This window comes from Balaenoptera physalus (genome assembly GCF_965194825.1).
Source record: "Balaenoptera physalus genome assembly, chromosome: 1".
Taxonomy (NCBI): domain Eukaryota; kingdom Metazoa; phylum Chordata; class Mammalia; order Artiodactyla; family Balaenopteridae; genus Balaenoptera; species Balaenoptera physalus.
Window position 1 is genome coordinate 40,592,512 of NC_138882.1, and position 20,489 is coordinate 40,613,000.

Here is a 20,489-nt window from a genome sequence, read left to right on the forward strand (position 1 = left end):
TATTAGCGCTCGGTTGGGGTTGCCCGGTCCGTCGGCGAGCGGGACTTCCCCTCCCCTCCCCCTCTTCCCCGGCGCCCCTCCTGCCCTCCCCCGCCCGGAGGCCGGAACCTCCCTGCGGGGCGGAGTGATACCGGCGGCGCCGTAGAGCTCGGCGCGGCCGAGAGGGGCGCCGGGGACTGCGCGGGGCGGCCGGCGGGCGGAGGAGGAGGGGAGAGAGGCGGGGCCGGGGCGGGTTGTTGTGAGGCGACTGCGCTACTGCCGGACCGGGGCGGTTATGGCGGCTCCATATTAACACCCTCCTCCTCCTCCTCCGCCGCCACCGCCGTCTCCTCCTCCTCCTCCTCTCCCTCCCGCCCGCGCTCGTAAGCCATCTCCCCCTTCACCCTGACGCCTACCTCTTCTCCTCACCTTTCCCCCTCCCCTCTTCTACCATGCCCGGCATGATGGAGAAAGGGCCCGAGTTACTGGGGAAGAACCGATCGGCCAACGGCAGCGCCAAGAGCCCGGCGGGCGGCGGTGGCAGCGGCGCCTCGTCCACCAACGGCGGGCTGCACTTCTCGGAGCCCGAGAGCGGCTGCAGCAGCGACGACGAGCACGGTGGTAGCCTCGAACTCCTCCCAGCCAGCCCGCCTGCCCCCCTCCCTCCTCCCCTCCCCCAGCCCCCTCCCCTCGCCGCGCTCCCGCCCTCTCTCCCCTCGGAGCCCGGGCGCTGCGGTAGCCTCGAACTCCCGGTGCAGTGCAGCAGCACCCGCCGCGACCCCCGTCCCTCCGCCCTCGCCCAATCCTCCGCCCTCGCCCCCCCCCCAGCTCCCCGCCCCCATCCGCTGCCATCTCCCGGAGTGCCCGGAGTTAATATCTTCCCATCCACCCGCCGCTTCTTTCCTCCCTTCAGCAATTTTCATATTTTATTAAGTGTCTCTTCCTTTTTTCTTTTTTCTTTCTTTTTCTGCCCCCACGCCTTTCTCTTTTTTTCTGTTTTGACCTTGCTTTGCAGATGTTGGGATGAGAGTCGGAGCTGAATACCAAGCTCGGATCCCTGAATTTGATCCAGGTAGATCTGTTTGCTTAAGCAAAATCCTGTCTCCCCTTTTCTGGGATTGGTTTAGGGTGGAAGGGGTAGAGGGCGGGCGGGTGGGGTTGGGGTCCGGGTGTGCGGTTGGGAGGAGATGCGGGGCTGGGATGGGCAGGCATCTTTGGCGGGGAGGCTGTCACGCTTGGCAGGGCTGTGACACAGGGCGTGTGGGCAGATGTGTGCATTGCAAGGTTAACATGGTTCCTTTGGAGGCCACTTGCCCGCTAGTGGCATCACCTTTCTACCGCTTGAGCCCGGGGTGAACGGAGGAAGACGGCCCCTCGGCGGATTCAGGGGTCGGAGGCCGGGGGTGGAGCGGCTGCGGGGCCGAGAGCTGGAGGAGAGGGTGTGCGGGCTGTGTGTGGAAGAACCATGCAAATGTCAGTTGCCACACCACCGGCCCCCGGGAGCGGAGGCCCGCGCTCTGCCAGGGCGGCGATCCCCGGGCTGCTGTCACCGGCCGAAGCCGAGGGCGAGCCCTGCCCGACCCGCGCACACACGGGATTTTCTTTTTTCTTTCTTTTTGGCTAGGTGGTGTAGCTTTGGTGGCGACAGCTTTGCGGAGTGTAGGAGCCGCGGAGCGAATGGGATTGGGGGAAGAGGGTGGGGAGAAGCCAGAGGCACACCTCGCTCCAGAGCCAGCCCTGGGAAGTCAGACCACAGGACAGTGACTGCAGCTGCCAAGGAGACATTTTCTCCCCTAGCAGCCAGGTTCCAGCGTCCTCTGCCAACCCAGCTTGCGGGCTCCCTGTCTACTTTTCTCCAAACAGGCTCTCTGGCGGTCACGGGATTTCAGCCTGGACGGGGATTGGGCGAGAGTTCCGCATATGGAGGCGCCCTTGTTGGAGCCTCTCGGAGTGGAGCGTGTTTCCTTCTCCCCCCAGCCCACCACAGACCCTCTTCAGTTCAGGCTTTGGGCAGACTTTGAAGGGGCTTCCCCACCCCACACCCCCGCTTCTTGTACTTAGTTTTTGCCCATTGCCCGCTTATAGTAATGTTGTGTCTCTGTCAGACTCTTGAATTCTATATTAGATATTAATAGGGGTTACTTGTATTTCTTGGGGGGAAATAGCATGTTTATTTGATTATAGGGTCTCGATGGGTATTTTCATTCCTCTCCTGCCCATTACTGCAATGCAAAGTGATATTTACCAACCATTTAAAGATTTTTAGGGTTTAGACAGCTTTTCTTGTCCCAAGGGAGAGGGTAAAATAATGTGTGTTAAAAGGATTGTCAGTGCAGGCTATTTTTCAACAGGTAAAAACAATGATACAAAACTGCTCACTAAATCAGAGTTGCCTTCTAAATGACATGGCTTTGATACATTTTATTCAAAAGCTGCCTTCTAAATGACATGGCTTTGATACATTTTATTCAAAAGCTATCACTGTGTGTGCTGGAGGGCTTCAAATAATTTTAAATGTTGTGAAACTAATTTTCTTTGTTAATGTAGCTAGTAGGTGAATGGCACTTTCACATTACAGTGCTCTGCCTCAGGTTTTAGCTTGACATTTGGAAAGTGCTTGCTCTGGCTTAAGACAGACTGAATTAATCACTCATCTCTTATTTTTGTACCCTGAGCAAGTCACTGGCCCTCCCTAAACCTCAGTTTCTCTAGCTGTAAAATGGAAATAAAAATACTTCGGGGAATTCTTGCCAAGGTTGTGTGAGCGGGCAAATGGCAGTTACTCAGTGAAGATTAAATTTCATAATTGTGAAGAATGATTCTGCATACATTTATTCCTTTCTGATTTGGGGCTTTCATTGGTATACTGCTTTTTCTGGAATAAACTTATTTCCAAATTAGAACTCAGCAGCATAATAAGCATACCTATCTTTTTGCCCCATTAGATAGGTTTATATTTCATAGACAACTATACACAAGTTGATTAAGGATGTTGTATTTAAGACCCAGACTTCATGCTAGGCCAAATTTATGCATGCCATGGCCTGATCACTGTAGCAACTTCTGGAAAAAATTTCAAGCAAGCAAATACTAGAACAAATTTCAAAGTTTGAAAAGTAATTCATTGAAAGTACAGAATACTTTTTATGTGGTTTCACATGGCCACTATTTGTATTATCCAATTTACATTATCATATTTTGTCTAAGTAGAATATTTGAGGGAAAAATCACAAATATTACAATTTTTAAAGTTATATTCTCAATAATTTACTCAGACTATAGTTGATACTTTTTATTAGAATAAGGACAAATATGATATTCTTTAAATTCATCAACAGGTATGCCTCAGAGATAATTGCAGGTTTAATTCTAGACCATTGCAATAAAGCAAATGTCACAATAAAGCAAGTTACACGAATTATAGTTTTCCCAGTGCATATAAAAGTGTTCAATAGCATTAAGTCTAAAAATGCAATGTACATACCTTAATTAAAAAGTACTTTATTGCTAAAAAATTCTAACCATTTACTGCAATAGTAACATCCAAGATTGCAGATCACCATAACAATGTAATAATAATGAAAAAGTTTGAAATATTGCAAGAATTACCAAAATGTGACACAGACATGAAATGAGCAAATGCTATTGGAAAAATGGTGCTGATAGACTTGATCGACATATCTGTGAAGCACAATAAAATGAGGTATGCCTGTATTCATTTTCTCCTTAATAATCTGCAGAATATTGAACCCAAGGACACAACTAAAACCAGTTATCATTTAAACTTAGGTGGGCTTTTCTATAGTTGTTATAGGCAAATCTTGTCAAGCAAATGTAGATTATCAATTATTAGACAACTTTTACAAGGAAATTTTGAGCCTGTATGCCATTCAACATAGTACCACTGCTCTATCTTATTCTAAGTGTTGTGGTGGTGTGTGAAGTTTTTACCCCACATCAATCAATATCATTGGGTGAGAACTTAAACATATTTCTTTGGAAGAGATAAAGAGGAAAAGATGTTTATTAATTAATGATAGAAATTGAGAAATGGTCAGCTCCTCTCCTTTTCCCTTCTTCGTACTCTTATCTTTAGTCTCATAAACCACTCAATCTATCTTCATGAAGATTGCTCACCCGTAGCCATCCAAGTCACTTGGAAGAAAAATTCCTGAGGTATCAAGATTATGATGATCAGAATGTAGGAAACTAAAAGAGGATTTTTTTGTGGAGGATATTTTTATTGGAGGAGACGATAGAAATTAAGGACAGAAAGAATGAATTATTAATATGAGTATTTTAGAAAATATGAGAAGAACTGAGATTTAAATTGGAATTACTGAAGTTAGGAGATTAGGAACAGTTTATGTTAATTGATGGACCATTGCTAAGAATGCTGTTATAAAAATTTACTAAGTGGATTTTTGATTCTTTTTTAGGTGACTCTTTTCCTTTTGATTCTTTGCTAGGCCTCCCCAACTTTTATTTAGTGCCTACTGACTATGCTTACATCATGAGGAGCAGTTTTGTGTGGTGATTAAGAGTCTTACCTCTTATGCCTTTTAGCCACTATGGCGTAGTGACCTTGGATGAACTGGGTACCTGATATATCCAAGCCTTAGTTTTCTCATTTGTAAAAGGGAGATACTATTAACTATATGACAAGATTAAGTAAAATTAATGTATATAAAGCAGTGGCATTCAAAATATTTTGCCTGCATACTTGTAGAAGAAATTTGAAAAAACAGATTCCCATATTTTTAAGTTGACATCTGTTATTTGTCACTGAGTTTATTAGTTGAAAAATGTAATCTCCAGTGTACTGAAAATGTTAACACTTTGAAATAAAGTTGTTATATACTTATTTGAAATGCATCCAATTAAATGTAAATACGATAGTAATGTGGTAGTATCTATTTTATAAAATACATGAACAGGCTCCTAACATTGTTCCTTTTGTTGTTGAAATCATTTCCGTGCATTTTCCTCACAGAATTTTGTAATACATTTTTGTGCTTGAAAGTGCATTATTGATCACCTATCCAATTTATCTACCATCATAGTATGTATTCTTGTGAACAAAAGGTTCTAAGTGTTAAATCTCTTCTGGCTTGAGTTATTATAATTAATGTGTAATTAATTAAAACTGTAATAGTCATGGTGCCTTGAGTAAAAGAGAGCTTTGCTGATGTTCATTTGACATCATAGAGGTTTTTAAATTTTAGGCAGTGTACTCTTGTAAGATTTGGGATGGGTAAGAGACCTGCCTTTTTTTTTTTTTTTTAAAGTGAGGGAAGGGTGTTTGTGAAGAAGGAAGTCAGAAGTAGAATAAGTGTACAGCTTAGACTGCAGGTGAGTTCTCAGGCAGATTGTCTTGGGGAAGAAAACACAGGGAAGTTTGAAGTTCTGAAAACTGATTCCCAGAAAACTTATTCATGCTGTGTACCTCTTGGAATGTCTTTGTTTACCTCAGTTTGAAATTGGTGAATTAAGTATATTTAAAAAATATTTGTAGTGTCTTACTGATCTCAGTATTTAAGTTCTTTATATAGAATATTTGTTCCACAATTTCCATCAAAATCCTTAGTTGGAATGTCTTAAAGGAAATCTTAAAAGAAATAGAAGATTTATATTTTTGTACTTACTTTGAAACTTGCTATTGGTATAGAAATCCTAATCAAAATTATACTTTTGTTGTTGGTTTCCCCCAAATTGGTCTCATAAATGTATTTTACCAACTGCAGTTAAGGAGATCTAAAAGTTTTCAGAAGGCTTGAACTTTTGTTTCATTTAATACTTTAAAAAACTGATTGCTCAATAATTTTATTTTCATAACTGTTGAGCTACTATAGTCTTTTAAAATTGTGGTTGCTTGCTGTCTAAATTTTGGTTTGTTTATTTTTGATCCATTCAGAAGCTAGGCTACTTCTAAGGCCTTGGTTATTTTGTTGCTGAGTCAAATTGGATTCTCGGTATTATTTCTGAATATCAGACAGTTTTGAGGTATAATCTTAAACACTGTTTTAGATAAAAGCAAAATAAAAATTGGGTTTATGTCCTTTAAATATTTTGGTTTACTTCAACTTTTATGATGGAAAGGGTAAAGCTTTACTGAATGCAAGTCATCCTGAGAGGTAAATTGTTTTTAATAATGCAAGTTACTTTCTCCTATTTTATAGGAGAGGAATCAGATCTGAGTTGTCAGTAAAACAAAAAAGTCATTTCAGCTATTCAGTTTCATTTTCAAAGGGTTGGTAAGAGAGGTCATCAGCTGTTTGAGTTAGAGCCCCATGAGATTTTTATACATTTGTATTTTTATTTGATTGATAAGGTAAGAAGAAGCCTTTCCAGCGTACAGAAAGAAGGGAACTTAAAGACTGTCTTCAGTAAGCATATAGTAGTAATCATAAGTCTTAGATAGTGCTTACCACATGCCAGGTACTTTACATATATGAATTCACTTCATTTTTGAACAACTCTGTGAAGAAGGTGCTCTCATTATCCCTATTTTTTAAGATGGGTTAAACTGACGCACAGACAGATTAAGTAAATTTGCTCAAGGTGACAAAGCTAGGAAGTGGCAGAGCTGGGATGCAAACCTGGAGTCTGGCTCTGTAAGTGGTTACACTCTTAACCATTATGCTAAGATATCTCTCATTTCCTATAAACATCAGTCATCTTTTGGTCCTAGTGGGACACATATATGAATGAAAATGGTGGAGTCCAATTCAAGAGTCAGGGAAAGAACATTGTGAAATGCCTAATTAGGCATTCTCTATACTCCAGACATACACACCCATACACCCATATTAGAAGAGCTGTTAGTCTCCACAGTTTGGATGCCAGTTTGTGTCAGAAGATCGGGCCCTTAATTACAGTGCTAAGAATTTTTGAGGAAACTTAACTATTGTTCTTCATGGGCAAGAATACAAAAAAAACCAAAATAGTTTATATCTGTTTAAGAAGAGATATTTAATGAAAATATTTTAATTCAGACTTTCTGTAATACAAGAATCAGATGCAAGGAAATATGTCTAAATATTAAGCATGTATGCTATTAAGACTTGAGACTTAATGGAAGCCTTTTCTTTGTTGCATTCCATGTTCTGTTAAGTAGTATTTAAATTATCTTACTGTCACAATCCATAGTGAAAAAGAATCAGTCCCATATTTAAAGGATTGACGTTTAGGATACTCACTAGAAATAGCAATAGATTTTATTAATTAAATAAAGGCTTCTCATCAACTTAGATGTCTGTTTTATTTGCACTGAGTGGTTTAGCTATTTTGCTTTTGTGTTTTTATTTTATGTGGTTAAAAATTAAATATATATCTTTATATTTTTTAAAGAAGTTTTTTAAAGACAGCTTAAAATTTATTTTTATTGAATATAAATTTTAGATAAAGTACTTCTAACTTGCATTTTCTTAAATTCTCAGCTCCTATTTTTATCCTCTTATTAAAGATAGTTATGACAAAATGCAATATGTTTTGCTTTTAGCTTTATTTTGTAATTATGCTTTTTCTAATACTTTTATAGTATTCTCTCAATTCTTTTTTCTCCGTACCTAATTTTTCCTTATAGTAAAACGTACATAACTTAACAATTTTAGCTTCATATTGCACTAACAGTGTGTCATTCTCTAACTAAAATTTGTTGATTGAATATACAGTAGTGATGTGTTATGATTCTCCAAAAATAAAGAACGGCTGAATGACATTAAATTATTGCTTGATAGATAAAGTCTCTAGTTGGGAGTATAATAGTAGTTACTTTTACCCCTGGAAATGAATGTTCTTTATTCTGAATATCTTATAACTTTATAAATGATTACAGTTTAACCTTAGAATTGTATTAATGTTTTCTGTAAGTAATTTTGGAATTCTAGTCATTAATTGCTGGTGGCTATCAACAGCTCATAGTTTTAATTGACTTGAATGCACCTAAGAATTAGGAAGAAGCCAGAAAAGGACCATCGAGTATTTAAAGACAGAACCTACTGGCATGGACTTGGCTCTGGGATAGCTGTGTCAGGCCTTTCGTGCATTCTGTCTATTCTTAATTTACATGCAGTTTCAATAGAGCTTGATTTTTCTGACTTTTTAGATTATAACAGATTAGAAATAAATTAGAAACAGCAATAGTATGCTTCTAGATTAGAGGTAGACTCTCAGATTACATTAAGGAGAAATAGCATTATTAACTTTTCCATGGTTTGACTTTGTTATCCTCTTACACAGAGTACAAACTTTTATAAATATAAAAAGTAATAAATGAAATTAACTCTAAAAAGGAATAACTGGCAGACTCCTAGCAAGGAGAATAAGATTAAATAAAAAACATAAAAAGCAGATACAGGTATTTAAAAATTATAATAATCTTGGCCCATTTAGATATGGGCAAAACAATTAACTCATCACCTGAGGTATTCGCTCTAGTTTTAAAGCCAGAGTTTTTAATGACTCCTAAGTAACGTATAGAAGGTTAAATCAGATTTACTACCCGTTAAGAAGTAGGGATATAAAATGTACTTAATAAAGTCTTTCTTTTTAATTTAAAGAGGGTAAGCTTCAGTGTTTGTGAAATTTCGTTCGTATCTATAAATGGTATATTTACTATATTTAATGTATATCTGTTTTCCTTCCTTTGTTTTCCTGTACTTTGTTTCTTTGTCCTCTTTTGCAGGTACTGTACTAAAATAGAAATAAAACTTACTTTGTTTATACTTATTTTGAATGTAAAGTTCATCATATTCAAAATAATTAATTTTTTCCCCAGGTGCTACAAAGTACACCGATAAAGACAATGGAGGAATGCTTGTATGGTCTCCATATCACAGTATCCCAGATGCCAAATGTAAGTTTTCTGAAATTGAATGTTTATGTCAATAGGGAATCTATCAACCAATTCAAAATGCAACTTATATTTGTTTTTGGGTCTCTTAGATTCTCATAAGAAATCAGTTTGTCTTTGTTTTGTTTTGTTTTTTTGATGGAGCTTGTTATGTTAGAATGTTTTTCCTTTTGAAAGATAGTGGGTTGATCATTCCAATTTGTGTCAGGCCCAGGAAGACTGAAAAAACCTAGGATCTGATGGCATTGCTGCTTAAATCCTCAAGCAGGGGAGGGAGTTACTATGTAGACATCTGCACAGGCTATTCCTCAGTATATGAAGCTGTAAAGAAATGCCTTCAAACTTCCAAGAGCCCACTATCATTACCATTTTAAAGAGGAAAGGGGAAAGAACTGACTTCAGCAGCCATCAATCAGGTCATCTTTGTGCTCTCCATTTCTGGACGGAGACCTTCTGGATCATTGACCATGCACTTCTTGAATCATGGTGTGGCTTTAGACTTCAATGTGATGTAGCGGACCTGATCCTTTGCGGCACATCAGATATAGGAAACGTGCAGGTAACAAAACTAAGATCCCCACCCCTCCATTCAGTTATCATTTGATTTATTAAAACAAACAAACAAAAACCACTGAACAGCTATTCTAGTGGCTGTAAAATAAGCTTGTCTTTTAAAAATATTTACTAAATCTTAAAGATGTCCCATGATGGTTTATTTAGTTTCATGAAAATTAATGATGTCCTATGTATCATGTGCATAGTAAGTCTAGTCATACTTATTGATGCAGTAAGAGAACTAAAAATTGAAAACGGGGTATTATTCTGCATACCTGATAATTCTTCCTATTTAAGAGCTTCAGAATACCAGCAAAAAGTCTAGCTGGTAAAGTAGGAATTATATGCCCTTGAGGTATTCTTAACAGAAAACACAAAATTGTACATTCTGTGTACTGAGAAACCTGAAAGAGACGATCAGGTTTTTTGGTTCAATCTTCATTATAGGCAGAGGTTTTCAGTCACAAACTGAGCATTAGGGTGTCATTGGTTTTTGCTGTTTTAGCACTGTTTTACACAATGGTGCATTTCTTAGCAAAATGGAAAACAAAATTCAGAAAGCCAACATGTCCTGGTAGTGGTGTGTCCATGTGGAATATCCAACTGAAGGTACAGGGCAGTGACTTTCATCCCTGGCTGTGCTTTGGAATCACTTAGGGGAACTTTAAAAAAAATTCTATTGATGTCTGGCCTCTACCTCAAACTGATTAAATCAGAAATCTTGGGGGTGGAGCCAGGACTTACTTTTTTAAAGCTCCCCTACTGATTCTAATGCATAGCCAGGGTTGAGAATCACAGGGTGATTGGTATTGTTCAGCCTTCTATTTATAGGACTATAAGACATTTTTGTTAATCAGCATGTGTTTAGACCTGTCATATGTTTAAGTACTATGGGTTCTAAATAGAATATAATATTTGGATTTTCTTCATCAAAAGCTTCCAGTCTTAGGGAGATATAATAACATCCATAAAAATTAGTTGTTAATCTAACAGCATTATTGTTATACTAGCATATTTATATATTAAACTGTGCTGTACTATTAATAACAGCAAACTCTTAGAAAGTACTTAAAATGGGCCAGATGCTGTTTCAAGCACTTTACGTATATTAGCTCATTTAATCCTAGGAGGAATAGTACTAAATATAGTACTATTTTTATCACTATTTATAGTGAGGAAACTAAGGTACAGAAAGGTCAAGTTAATTGCCTAAAGTCCAAAAACAAGTGACAGGGCTGGGAACCAAGTCCAGGTAGACCAGCTGTTCTACGATCAGAATTCTCAACCACTGCTTCTCAAAAATGTGCTTAAAGAATTTATTTATTTATATATATATATATATATATATATATATATATATATATATATATATTATATAGGATCAAGAAGGACTTAACGTAAAACTGAGTCCTGCTGAATGTGAAGTGGCAGATTTCTTAGCAATGAAGCCTTGAAATAGCCAGTATATATATCATCATAGAAACTGTGCTTATTTAAACAACTCTACTGGCTTGATTACAATAATTGAGGATGAAGAAAAATGGAATAGTCAAACATCTTTTGTATAGCTAGCAGGAAGAGCTGAAGAAAATTTTAGGGATTCTGAAGCATATTTAAATTGTTATTATGTATAGCTGGCAAAACTATAGATAAACCATCCTTTATACAGTAATCAGAAACGGAAAGGTAAAAGCTTTGGGAAAACTCTAAACATGAGATGGGGTCTTAAATAATTAAGTCTCTTCAAATAAAGACTGCAATAGAAGTTACCTAATATTTTATACTGTAATTAGGCTTTATTGGCTAACCACAGTTTGGTCTTTTTTTTAATACAAAAATAATTTTAGTAATGTCAGTGAATTTAATACATAGATGCTGTATGGTCACAGAGATAACTCATACTAAGTAAAATTTTAAACCAAGTGAACTTCTGATCCTGGTCATAGAAGTGAAAGTCTTTTTTATAGTATTTCATGGAAAAAGACTTTGGCTATTTTTTTACCCCTAGAGTGTAATTGTTTTTAAACTTTGCTTTGTTAAAAAAAAAAAAAAAAAGTCAACCTGGGCAAATGAAGTAAATGAGAATAATTAATTATATAACATTGTTTCATTACAGTGGATGAATATATTGCAATTGCAAAGGAGAAACATGGCTACAATGTGGAACAGGTATGTAGAGAAATATTTTAATATTAAGGTTTGCCTCAGTATTTATCAAATCCAAAGACCATCTCATGATAGTTTCTGTCTTAAGAAAGTGCATAAGTTCAACCAACTTTATAGATACTACAGAAGTCCTAGCAAAGTCTGACCTTTCATCATCAAGGATTTTGCTTTTATAAACATTATTTATCTCAAGGCCTTGAACATTTTTCTCTCGATACCTCTGTTTCTTATCTGTTTTGAGTTCTTAAACTATCTGAAAGCCTTCAGGATTACTCTAGAGATGCTCAAGAAAAAGGGAAAATTTTTTTTAAGTAGAGGTAGTTCTCTTTGACTTTTTAACCTAAAAGACCTAAAAGTTAAACTTTTTATTTAAAGAAATACTTAAGATTTTTAGATTTTGAAGGAAATAATTCACAAAGGGCTTTAAAAAAAAGATTAGGTAACTTTAAAAGGAGATAATATATGGCATATGGTTCATTAGCCCTAATAATAAGGGAATGGAGAACATGGAAAAGTGAAAGTGAAATAGAAATTCTTAAATTTCATTTCGACTAAGTACAAAATCAACCTTTATCAGAACTAATATAAAGTAAGTGAATTTTCTGTAACCTGGATTATTAAGAGCTAACTTTATAGTTAGTAACATGATTAAATAATAGAAAGTCATTTCAGTGAAACGGAGATATTTATCTAAATGTAGTTAACTATTCTGTGGATTTTGCAGACTTTGATTACGTATTTTGTTTTTAAGCCTTGACTTTCTTTTTAATATTTGTTTGAGAAGGTTAATCCTTCAAAATGTGACTATACATGTGTTCATTCTCATGTTCATTTTCAAGGAGTATTACCAAAGTACAGAAATTAAAAACTCACTATTTAAAAAGTTGCTGTATCTCTTCTTAAAAAATAAATCTTTATCCCCTAAATGATACTCTGTACCTTACGGTAAAGATAAAGGCCTACCGCTTACTTACAACAGAAGGGAAAGTTGTTGAATTGTTAGAAATTATCCATTTCAGGCTTTCCTGTGATTTAGTAATAAAGTCATTGAAGTTATTAATATGCCTCATAATAATTCTTTGTGTATATTATGATAATAAAGAACATTAAAAAATATATGTGGTAAAATATTGTTAAAGTTGCAGTTGAGGTACTCTTACTTCTTAGAAGTACTTAGCCCATGATACACTTCTGACAGGTTAAAACATAAATATTTCTCCACTGAGTCTTGACTGAGCACTTCTAGTTTTGTGTTATAATTGATAGTCTCATTTAAGTATTGACTTACAGGTTATTTTTCCTTTTAACATATTTTTCAATACACATTGACAAATGAATAAATGTGAGTGAAAGTCTTGATATGAGCCTACAAACCTGCTTTAGTAATTATAGCCACTCTCCTCAGCTCACTTTTTCTAGATTCTACAGCAAATATGGTATGTAAGAACATTTACTGTTCTGAGGCCCTGATTAAAAGAAATAAATAAATGAGGTCTGCTACCTGGGCACCCCTGATTAAAAGCCCCAAACTGTGAGTGTATCTTCAGTTGAAGTCATAGGCTTAAGATTTTAACCTAATTTGTGTTTAACTCTCTTAAGTGTGATGGAACATAAGTCCATTAAAACCAAAGGGGAATGATTTCTCTTCAAAGGCACTTGGCATGTTGTTCTGGCATAAACATAACATTGAGAAGTCCCTTGCTGATCTCCCTAATTTCACTCCCTTTCCGGATGAGTGGACAGTGGAAGATAAAGTCCTATTTGAACAAGCCTTTAGTTTTCATGGGAAGAGCTTTCACAGGATTCAGCAAATGGTATGGTAATTTTGCTCTTACTGTGATTCATACCTGAGTGATAAGCTTATTCTATTGTTAAACACTTCCTAATTATTAAATACAAAAAAGTTTTCCAATCTAATTTCAATTTTTAAAAACATTTTGAAATAAGTATATTTACATACAGTCTTATTTTCTACTATTCTAATGCATGATCATTATGTGCCATTTCATTGTAATAAATTAACATTTATTATGACTTAAGTATACGTTTAATAGAGTTATTAAATACGTTTGTCATTTCAGAAAAAAATCACAATTTCAATTTTATTTTTAAATGTTTCATTTTTCCAACATTAGGATTTTATTTTCAAATTTATATTTCTTTGGATATGAAAACCAATTTTTAGAAATTCTGTATTATTTCAACATTGTTCAGGTGCTGTTGCTTTTATTTTTTTAAAGAAAAGCTATTTCTAGTTGTTAAATTTCTAGTATTGTGTCAAAATAATATAAATCTGAGAAGTTGCTCCATTAAACTCTTTTAACTTGAATGAATGGAAATTAGATAATGGTTGCAGATATATCTAAGTGTCTTCCATAATCAAAGAGAGCATTTTTAATTGGGAGTGTGTGTCATTGTTTGCCAGTATGACAAAGCAGTACATGATCATTAGTCATTTTAATACCCAAGACTTTATTTTGTAGCTTAAGTCTGTTTGCATCATTTATCATTTTAATTTTATCTCTCCTTTCCCTGCTCAGAATAAATAGGAATATTTATTTAGAAATGTGAGTGACATAGGTATGGTGGGGTGCTATGACTATAGCTGCATTTTTTAGCTCTATAATTCATAAAGGTACCTGGGAAAATATTTTTTGTCTATGCTTTTGTTTGCTAAGTATCAAAGAATAATAGAAATATTATTCATTCTGTTAATCAGAGTTTATGAATAAACTTGCTTGATATTAACATGATTTTTTTTTCAAGCTTCCAGATAAGACAATTGCTAGCCTTGTGAAATATTACTATTCCTGGAAAAAAACTCGATCTAGGACAAGCTTGATGGATCGCCAGGCTCGTAAACTAGCCAATAGACATAATCAGGGTGACAGGTGGGTTGAATGCCTTTATGCAGTTACAGGTATTGCTTGTATTTCCTAAGGCAGAACAATTATCACAATACAGTGTAAATGCTTCTTATCCTTACATTCATGTTTCTGCTCTGATGAGAAGAACTGAATGATCAGAAATCTTAATAGTAAGAACTCTCTTCAACTCTTTAACTGTTAATCATAGCCAGCAAACCTTGCAACTGAGTTATATGTGCGTTGTATTTAACTAATCACAAATGCTTCCTTTCAGTACTGATGTAGTCAATACATATATTTAGAATATATTAAGAAATATATTCTCTGGAAGATGGTCTTTCCACAGTTATCTGAGTAACTGAGGTCCGCATTATTGTAGCTGTATCTTTCTGGTAGTATAAAAGATCCTTTTTTCAGTTCTGCACTTGGAACACATTTATTAATTTGATATAATACTTATTATTTCAGTTCTCCAGTTGGAAAATAAGTATTATATCAAATTAATAAATGTGTTCTTTTTCCCAAATGATATTTCTTTCTAAATATCTTTCCTATTGGGTCTCTGTTTTTTAGCTAGAAATGTTTGCTTAAATGATTCTATATACCTAAAAGGGTAAATGTTTCTAAACACTACAGAAATCTAAACTATAAAAGCTCGTCTTCCCAAGGACAACTCCTGGGGAATATTTAGTAAAATTATTAGCCAGGTATATTGCAGTTTGATGAGAGCACTGGAATAGAATAAAAGGAAGTGAATTAAGTTTATTAATCTTTGGTTTTTTTCAGTGATGATGATGTGGAAGAAACACACCCAATGGATGGAAACGATAGTGATTATGATCCCAAAAAAGAAGCCAAGAAAGAGGTAATGATAATCATTAGGGTGCTTATAATTGTTCTACAAATCCACTCCAAAAAACGAATAGTACTTCATATTAAGAAAAACATTTTTATATAATGGGTTAAAAGGTAGTAAATTTCAATGTTAATTGGAGGTTTTTGGAAAAACGGTAGCATCTAGAAGTCCAATTAGCCAGTGATTTAAGTAATTTTGGGGTTATCTCATCCACTCCGAAGTATAAAAGCCCTGCCACGCTGCCTATTCTTTTTTTTTTTTTTTTAATAAATTTATTTATTTATGGCTGCATTGGGTCTTTGTTGCTGCGCTCAGGCTTTCTCTAGTTGCGGCGAGCAGGGGCTCCTCTTCATTGCTGTGTGCGGGCTTCTCATCTCAGTGGCTTCTCTTGTTGCAGAGCACGGGCTCTAGGCTCACGGGCTTCAGTAGTTGTGGCTCGAGGGCTGTAGAGCACAGGCTCAGTAGTTGTGGTGCACGGGCTTAGTTGCTCCATGGCTTGTGGGATCTTCCCGGACCAGGGCTCGAACCCATGTCCCCTGCATTGGCAGATGGATTCTTAACCACTGTGCCACCGGGGAAGTCCCCATGCCTATTCTTTTTTTTTTTTTTTTTTTTTTATTTCTGGCTGCCCCAAGTAGCTTATGGTATCTCACTTTCCCGACAAGGGATTGAACTCAGGCCACAGCAGTGAGAACCCGGAATCCTAACCACCAAGCCACCAGGGAACTCCCCACGATGCCTATTCTTTAATCCATAGAAAAGAAGTAGAACCACCCTCAGGTAATACAATATTAGGTGTAGAATATTCTTGGAAAACATTTAGTTTATTCCATGTTATAACAAATTATTAATTAGTACCAGGTATACTGATAGCAGTGAAAATCGAAAGCTGCATCAAAGGAAGAGATGGAAGAATCCCCAACTAGAAGGGCACTCATATTCCTCAATTTAATGATAATAATGATGACTTAAAATCATTAAAAAGAAAAGTTTTAAATTGATATGCGTGCTCATTTATTAAGGCAAGGAATTACATAATTGTAAAAAAAATAGACCAAATGTTGATGGGTAAAGGCTTGTGATGTATTGGCAACTGTGGAATAGTGAAAATAACATTGAAAATTGGAGAATCTGACTTCGTCCAATTTAATGACTCCCATTCCTCCTCTTAAGGAACTCGATGCCATGGCCCATTCTGGCCCTTGTCATCTTTCATCAATGAAATTTAATAAATCCTACTCTTAACTTGATATTTTACTGATTTTCTTATTACTGCTAAATGTTCTCAAATTCCTTGATTCCTTCATTTCTTTTCCAAGTCTCCTTGTTTCCCTAAACCGTAGACCAAATGACCAATTACTTAAGTTGCTCTCTTCCCAGTATCTTTGACTCCCCATTTCTCTCACCCTTCTGCTATTCTTTCTCTAACCCTATAAACCCACAATGCTGGATCAGTTGCTATTCTTGGTCTGGTGTAGCAGGAGAAAATTGCACGATCATGTACATTGTTGCTACTTACAAAAAATAGTTTCCAATCTCAGTGTAGCCCTTATTACCTCTCAGTTTTTAACCTGTAATTTTCAGTTTTTTCCATTGGTAAAATTAAAAGGTTTGTTCTGACAATCAAAGAGGTACTACGTATAAAAGCACTTATTACAGTACCCAGTACATAATAAATGTTGAATAAAATTTATTATGTAAGCAACTATTTGAACATTCATCCTTTTCTACACATCACCTACCACCTCTCCACTGCCCTCAAAAAACTTAGCAGATAACTTCACTTTCTCCTCCATGGAGAAAATATCAAGCAGGAACGCCCTTAAATTCCAGCCCTTCCCCTAACTCTGTGCTGCCATACTACCCTTTTTATCTGAGTATATTTACACTTAGGATGTTATATTAAAATTATTGTATTTTGCCCACTAAGCTGTGAACTCTTTGAAGTCAGGGCCTCAGTAACACTGGAACACCTGGTATCCCCTAGCACTTTACATAGTACTCATTGTGCACTTCCTTGCTGGTACTTGATAGGATCAGATTTTTAAAATGTCACAAATCCAGTAACATGAAATTACTGAATGAACAGTCTGAGCTGAATGGCTCTCTCCCACAGTAAGAGAGGTCCCTCCCCTTGTTCTGTATAATTTCACTGCTTGTTTGACCTATCTTATCCCTTCATATTGCCTCTAGGACCTTCTGTTTGCCATACTTTCAACCTTTTCATTGCAGCCCAGAAGTAAGCTCCAGTCTTTCATTTAAAAGCATGACTATCTCTCAACCAGTCTAGAAAGAATTATCCTCCTTAGCATTACTTCACTCTTGAGTTTGCTTCAGTCAGACTTCTGTCCCTTTACTTCACTGAAACTGCTGATAGGTCAGCAGTGACCTCCTAACTGCCACATCCAGGGACTGGTTTCTCAGTGTACTCTGCTTGTGCTTCCTGTATTATTTCAAGTTATCGACCCCTCCCTTCTTCTGAAAATCTCTTTTTGAGTTTTGTAACACCATTCTATGATTCCTGTATACCTTTTTAACCATTGTGTCTCAGTTTTACTGACTTCTTTTTCTCAATTACTCTGTTCATTTTGTCATTACCATTTTTAATTCTCTCTCTCAAATAACTGTAAATTTTGTTCTTCTCTCTTTGGTCTTCTAGGTGACTGCCTTATTTTTAGGTTCTCATCTCTTCCCTGAATTACTGACATTTTCTATCTTATCTTAATTTACCTTATCTCCATGCCTCCAGACTCTGCACCACACCTTCCAAGTCCATTCTTCACCCTGCTGCCAAAGCAATCTTTTTAAAACCAAATTTACTGTTTGCAACCCTTCCATGGCTTTGTCCATAGGATAAAACAGTCTTTCTAGTTAGGCATTCCCTGCCCCACCCCACTTATTTCGCATTACTAAGAGAGTTTCAGGTAAGTGTTTTAGTTCTCCCAGCTTTTGTTCTTTGTTGGTCCATTTTTTTTCTAGAATTCCCTTTCTTCTCAAATCTGCCAGGCAAATTCCTCATAACTCTGCAACATGTAGCTTGTCTATGAACTCTCCTGTGCCTTATGTTGAATTGACCACCTCCTTAGTTTTCTTTAAATCCATTGCAGTACTCATTGAGCTAAGTGGTACTTGTTTACATCTGGTTTCCCCTCACCTGCCTACCTATCCCTGGGTGATAAGCTCTTAAAGAGCAAGAATTGTGTCTTAACTACAGGGCCTGGTAGATAGTAGGCTTTCAGTCAAATTAATTTTCACAGATGAGAATATATGTTATGAATTCTTAATTACTGTACAAATATGAGAGATTAGGGATTTGGGTTTAGTTATGTAGGAAATGTATGTATGTGGAATACTGTTTTTTCCAACTATGAGAGATGGTACTTACACATTTGGTCTTTTGTTTGCCTGTGATCTCATCCTGTTAGCAAATATAGTGAGGGGAGTAAAAGTTAAAAAGTGTTAAAAACATACTGCAAGGTTGTGGTGCGAGACTGGCACTGTTTGTCAGCAGCTTCATTAATTTCTCTGTTCTTTCACAGATGATAGGGACACCACGCAGGGAATGATACTATATCATTGCCTTTAACACACATCTTTATAGCTGCTTCTGCATGTTGTTGACACGTTATATGGAAAGGTTTTTATTTTTGACTTTTAAAAATTATGAACTATACATACCATAGACTGTACAATTTAAAGAATAATAATAAAACAAACACCAGTGTGTCCATGACTGAGCTCAAGAAACGGAAGTCTTTTGTGTATGTTTTCTTTATTGCACCCCTCCCTTCTTTCCAGTGGGAACCTCTATCCTGAAATTTATCAATTATTCACTCCCTTTTTTATAGTTTTATCACAAAGTTATGTATCTCTGAGCAACTCACATTTAGTTGTGTACATTTCAGACTTGACTTAAATGGAATCATATAGTATGAGTTCAGCTACCTGCATTTTTTTGTTGCTGTCCAACATGTTTTTGCGGTTCATTTTCATTGCTGTATTATAGTTTTCCGTTGTATGCATATGCCACAACTTACCCACTCTCTAATTAATGGACATCATTTCTAGCTTTTTATTATTATGAACAATACTGATAAGAACATATCCTGGATACATATATATAAGAGTTCCTTTGGGACAGTGGTTCTCAGCTAGGTTTAGTATTACCCACATAAAGGGCATTTAAAAATTATGGACGTGTTTTTGGTTGATGGGCACCACTGGCATATAATGGGAAAGGGATGCCAGCTCTCCTCAAATGCACAGCACAGATTGTTCCACCAAAATGCCAGCAGTGACTTAGTGAGTAATAATACCCTAGGATTGTTTGGAGTGGAATTACGCTATTTTAGGGTGTAACCATGTTTAACTTTCCTAGGTAATGGCAAATCATTTTCTACATTTGATGTACTTCTGTTGAGCTATGAGAGTACTCATTATCCATTTCCTTGCCAATACTTTATGTGGTAAGACTTTCAAGCTGTTAGAAATCTGATAACCTGAAATGGTATCTCATTGTGTTCTCAATTCGTTCATGAGATTACTAATAAGGCTGATTATTTTTCCATCTGTTTGTTGTCCATTATTGTGTCTTTTTTTAATGCTTATTTGTGTTTGTTTTTTATCTATTGGTTTGGTTTTGTCTTTTCTTAAAGACAATGTATAAAATTTTTTTTTCTTAATGAATTCCTTATATATTCTGGATACTAATTCTTTGGTTAAATATGTTGCAGAGATCGTTTAGCAGTTCCTAGTTTATCTTTTTTTACTCTCTTTACATGCTTTGATGAACAGCTATTTCATCAAAAGCATGTAAATATTCAAACTTCAATATTCTTCTATATTTTTTTCTTTAAGTTTTAAAGTTTTGTTTTTTACACTTAAGTCCTTGATCTTTCAGTAATTAGGTTTTGTTTATGTTGTGAGATAGAGACCCGTTTTTATTTATTTGTTTTCTAATATGGAAGTGAGTTCATTTCTTTCAACTGGTCTGCCATGTCAGCTTCATCATAGATGAGGTTTCTCTATATGTATGGCTGTCTCGTCTGCTTCTCTTGTCAGTTATATATCCCTTGTCAGTCACACAATGTCTTAATTACTATAACTTTATAATAAGTCTTGATAGCTGCTAGGATGAGTCCCATTACTTGGTAGTGCTTCTAAAAGTGAAAGTCCTTGGCTATTTTTGGACTTTTGCTCTCAAACTTCAAAG

At 36.4% G+C, this 20,489-nt stretch overlaps 1 protein-coding gene and 1 long non-coding RNA gene across 11 annotated transcripts in view; one reads left to right on the forward strand and one right to left on the reverse strand.

Annotated features, from left to right (window-relative positions):
- Positions 1 to 536, reverse strand: part of LOC309665685 — a 32,500-nt gene extending 31,964 nt beyond the window's left edge. For 2 of the 3 annotated variants that reach the window (XR_014266636.1, XR_014266638.1), the window contains exon 1: positions 409 to 536. This is a non-coding gene — a long non-coding RNA (uncharacterized lncRNA). Of the gene's footprint in view, positions 1 to 395 lie in introns of all 3 variants that reach the window. The other variant, XR_014266637.1, reaches the window with a different exon arrangement.
- Positions 129 to 20,489, forward strand: part of RCOR3 (REST corepressor 3) — a 50,257-nt gene continuing 29,896 nt past the window's right edge. Inside the window, exons 1-7 of one of the 8 annotated variants that reach the window (XM_082471721.1) lie at positions 129 to 600; positions 995 to 1,051; positions 8,759 to 8,836; positions 11,505 to 11,557; positions 13,207 to 13,368; positions 14,321 to 14,445; positions 15,208 to 15,286. In XM_082471721.1, the coding sequence (XP_082327847.1) occupies positions 432 to 600; positions 995 to 1,051; positions 8,759 to 8,836; positions 11,505 to 11,557; positions 13,207 to 13,368; positions 14,321 to 14,445; positions 15,208 to 15,286 (723 nt within the window). In that variant the 5' untranslated portion in view covers positions 129 to 431. Of the gene's footprint in view, positions 601 to 994; positions 1,052 to 8,758; positions 8,837 to 9,071; positions 9,393 to 11,504; positions 11,558 to 13,206; positions 13,369 to 14,320; positions 14,446 to 15,207; positions 15,287 to 20,489 lie in introns of those variants that run through there. The other 7 variants (XM_082471720.1, XR_014266382.1, XM_082471717.1 and 4 more) reach the window with 7 other exon arrangements.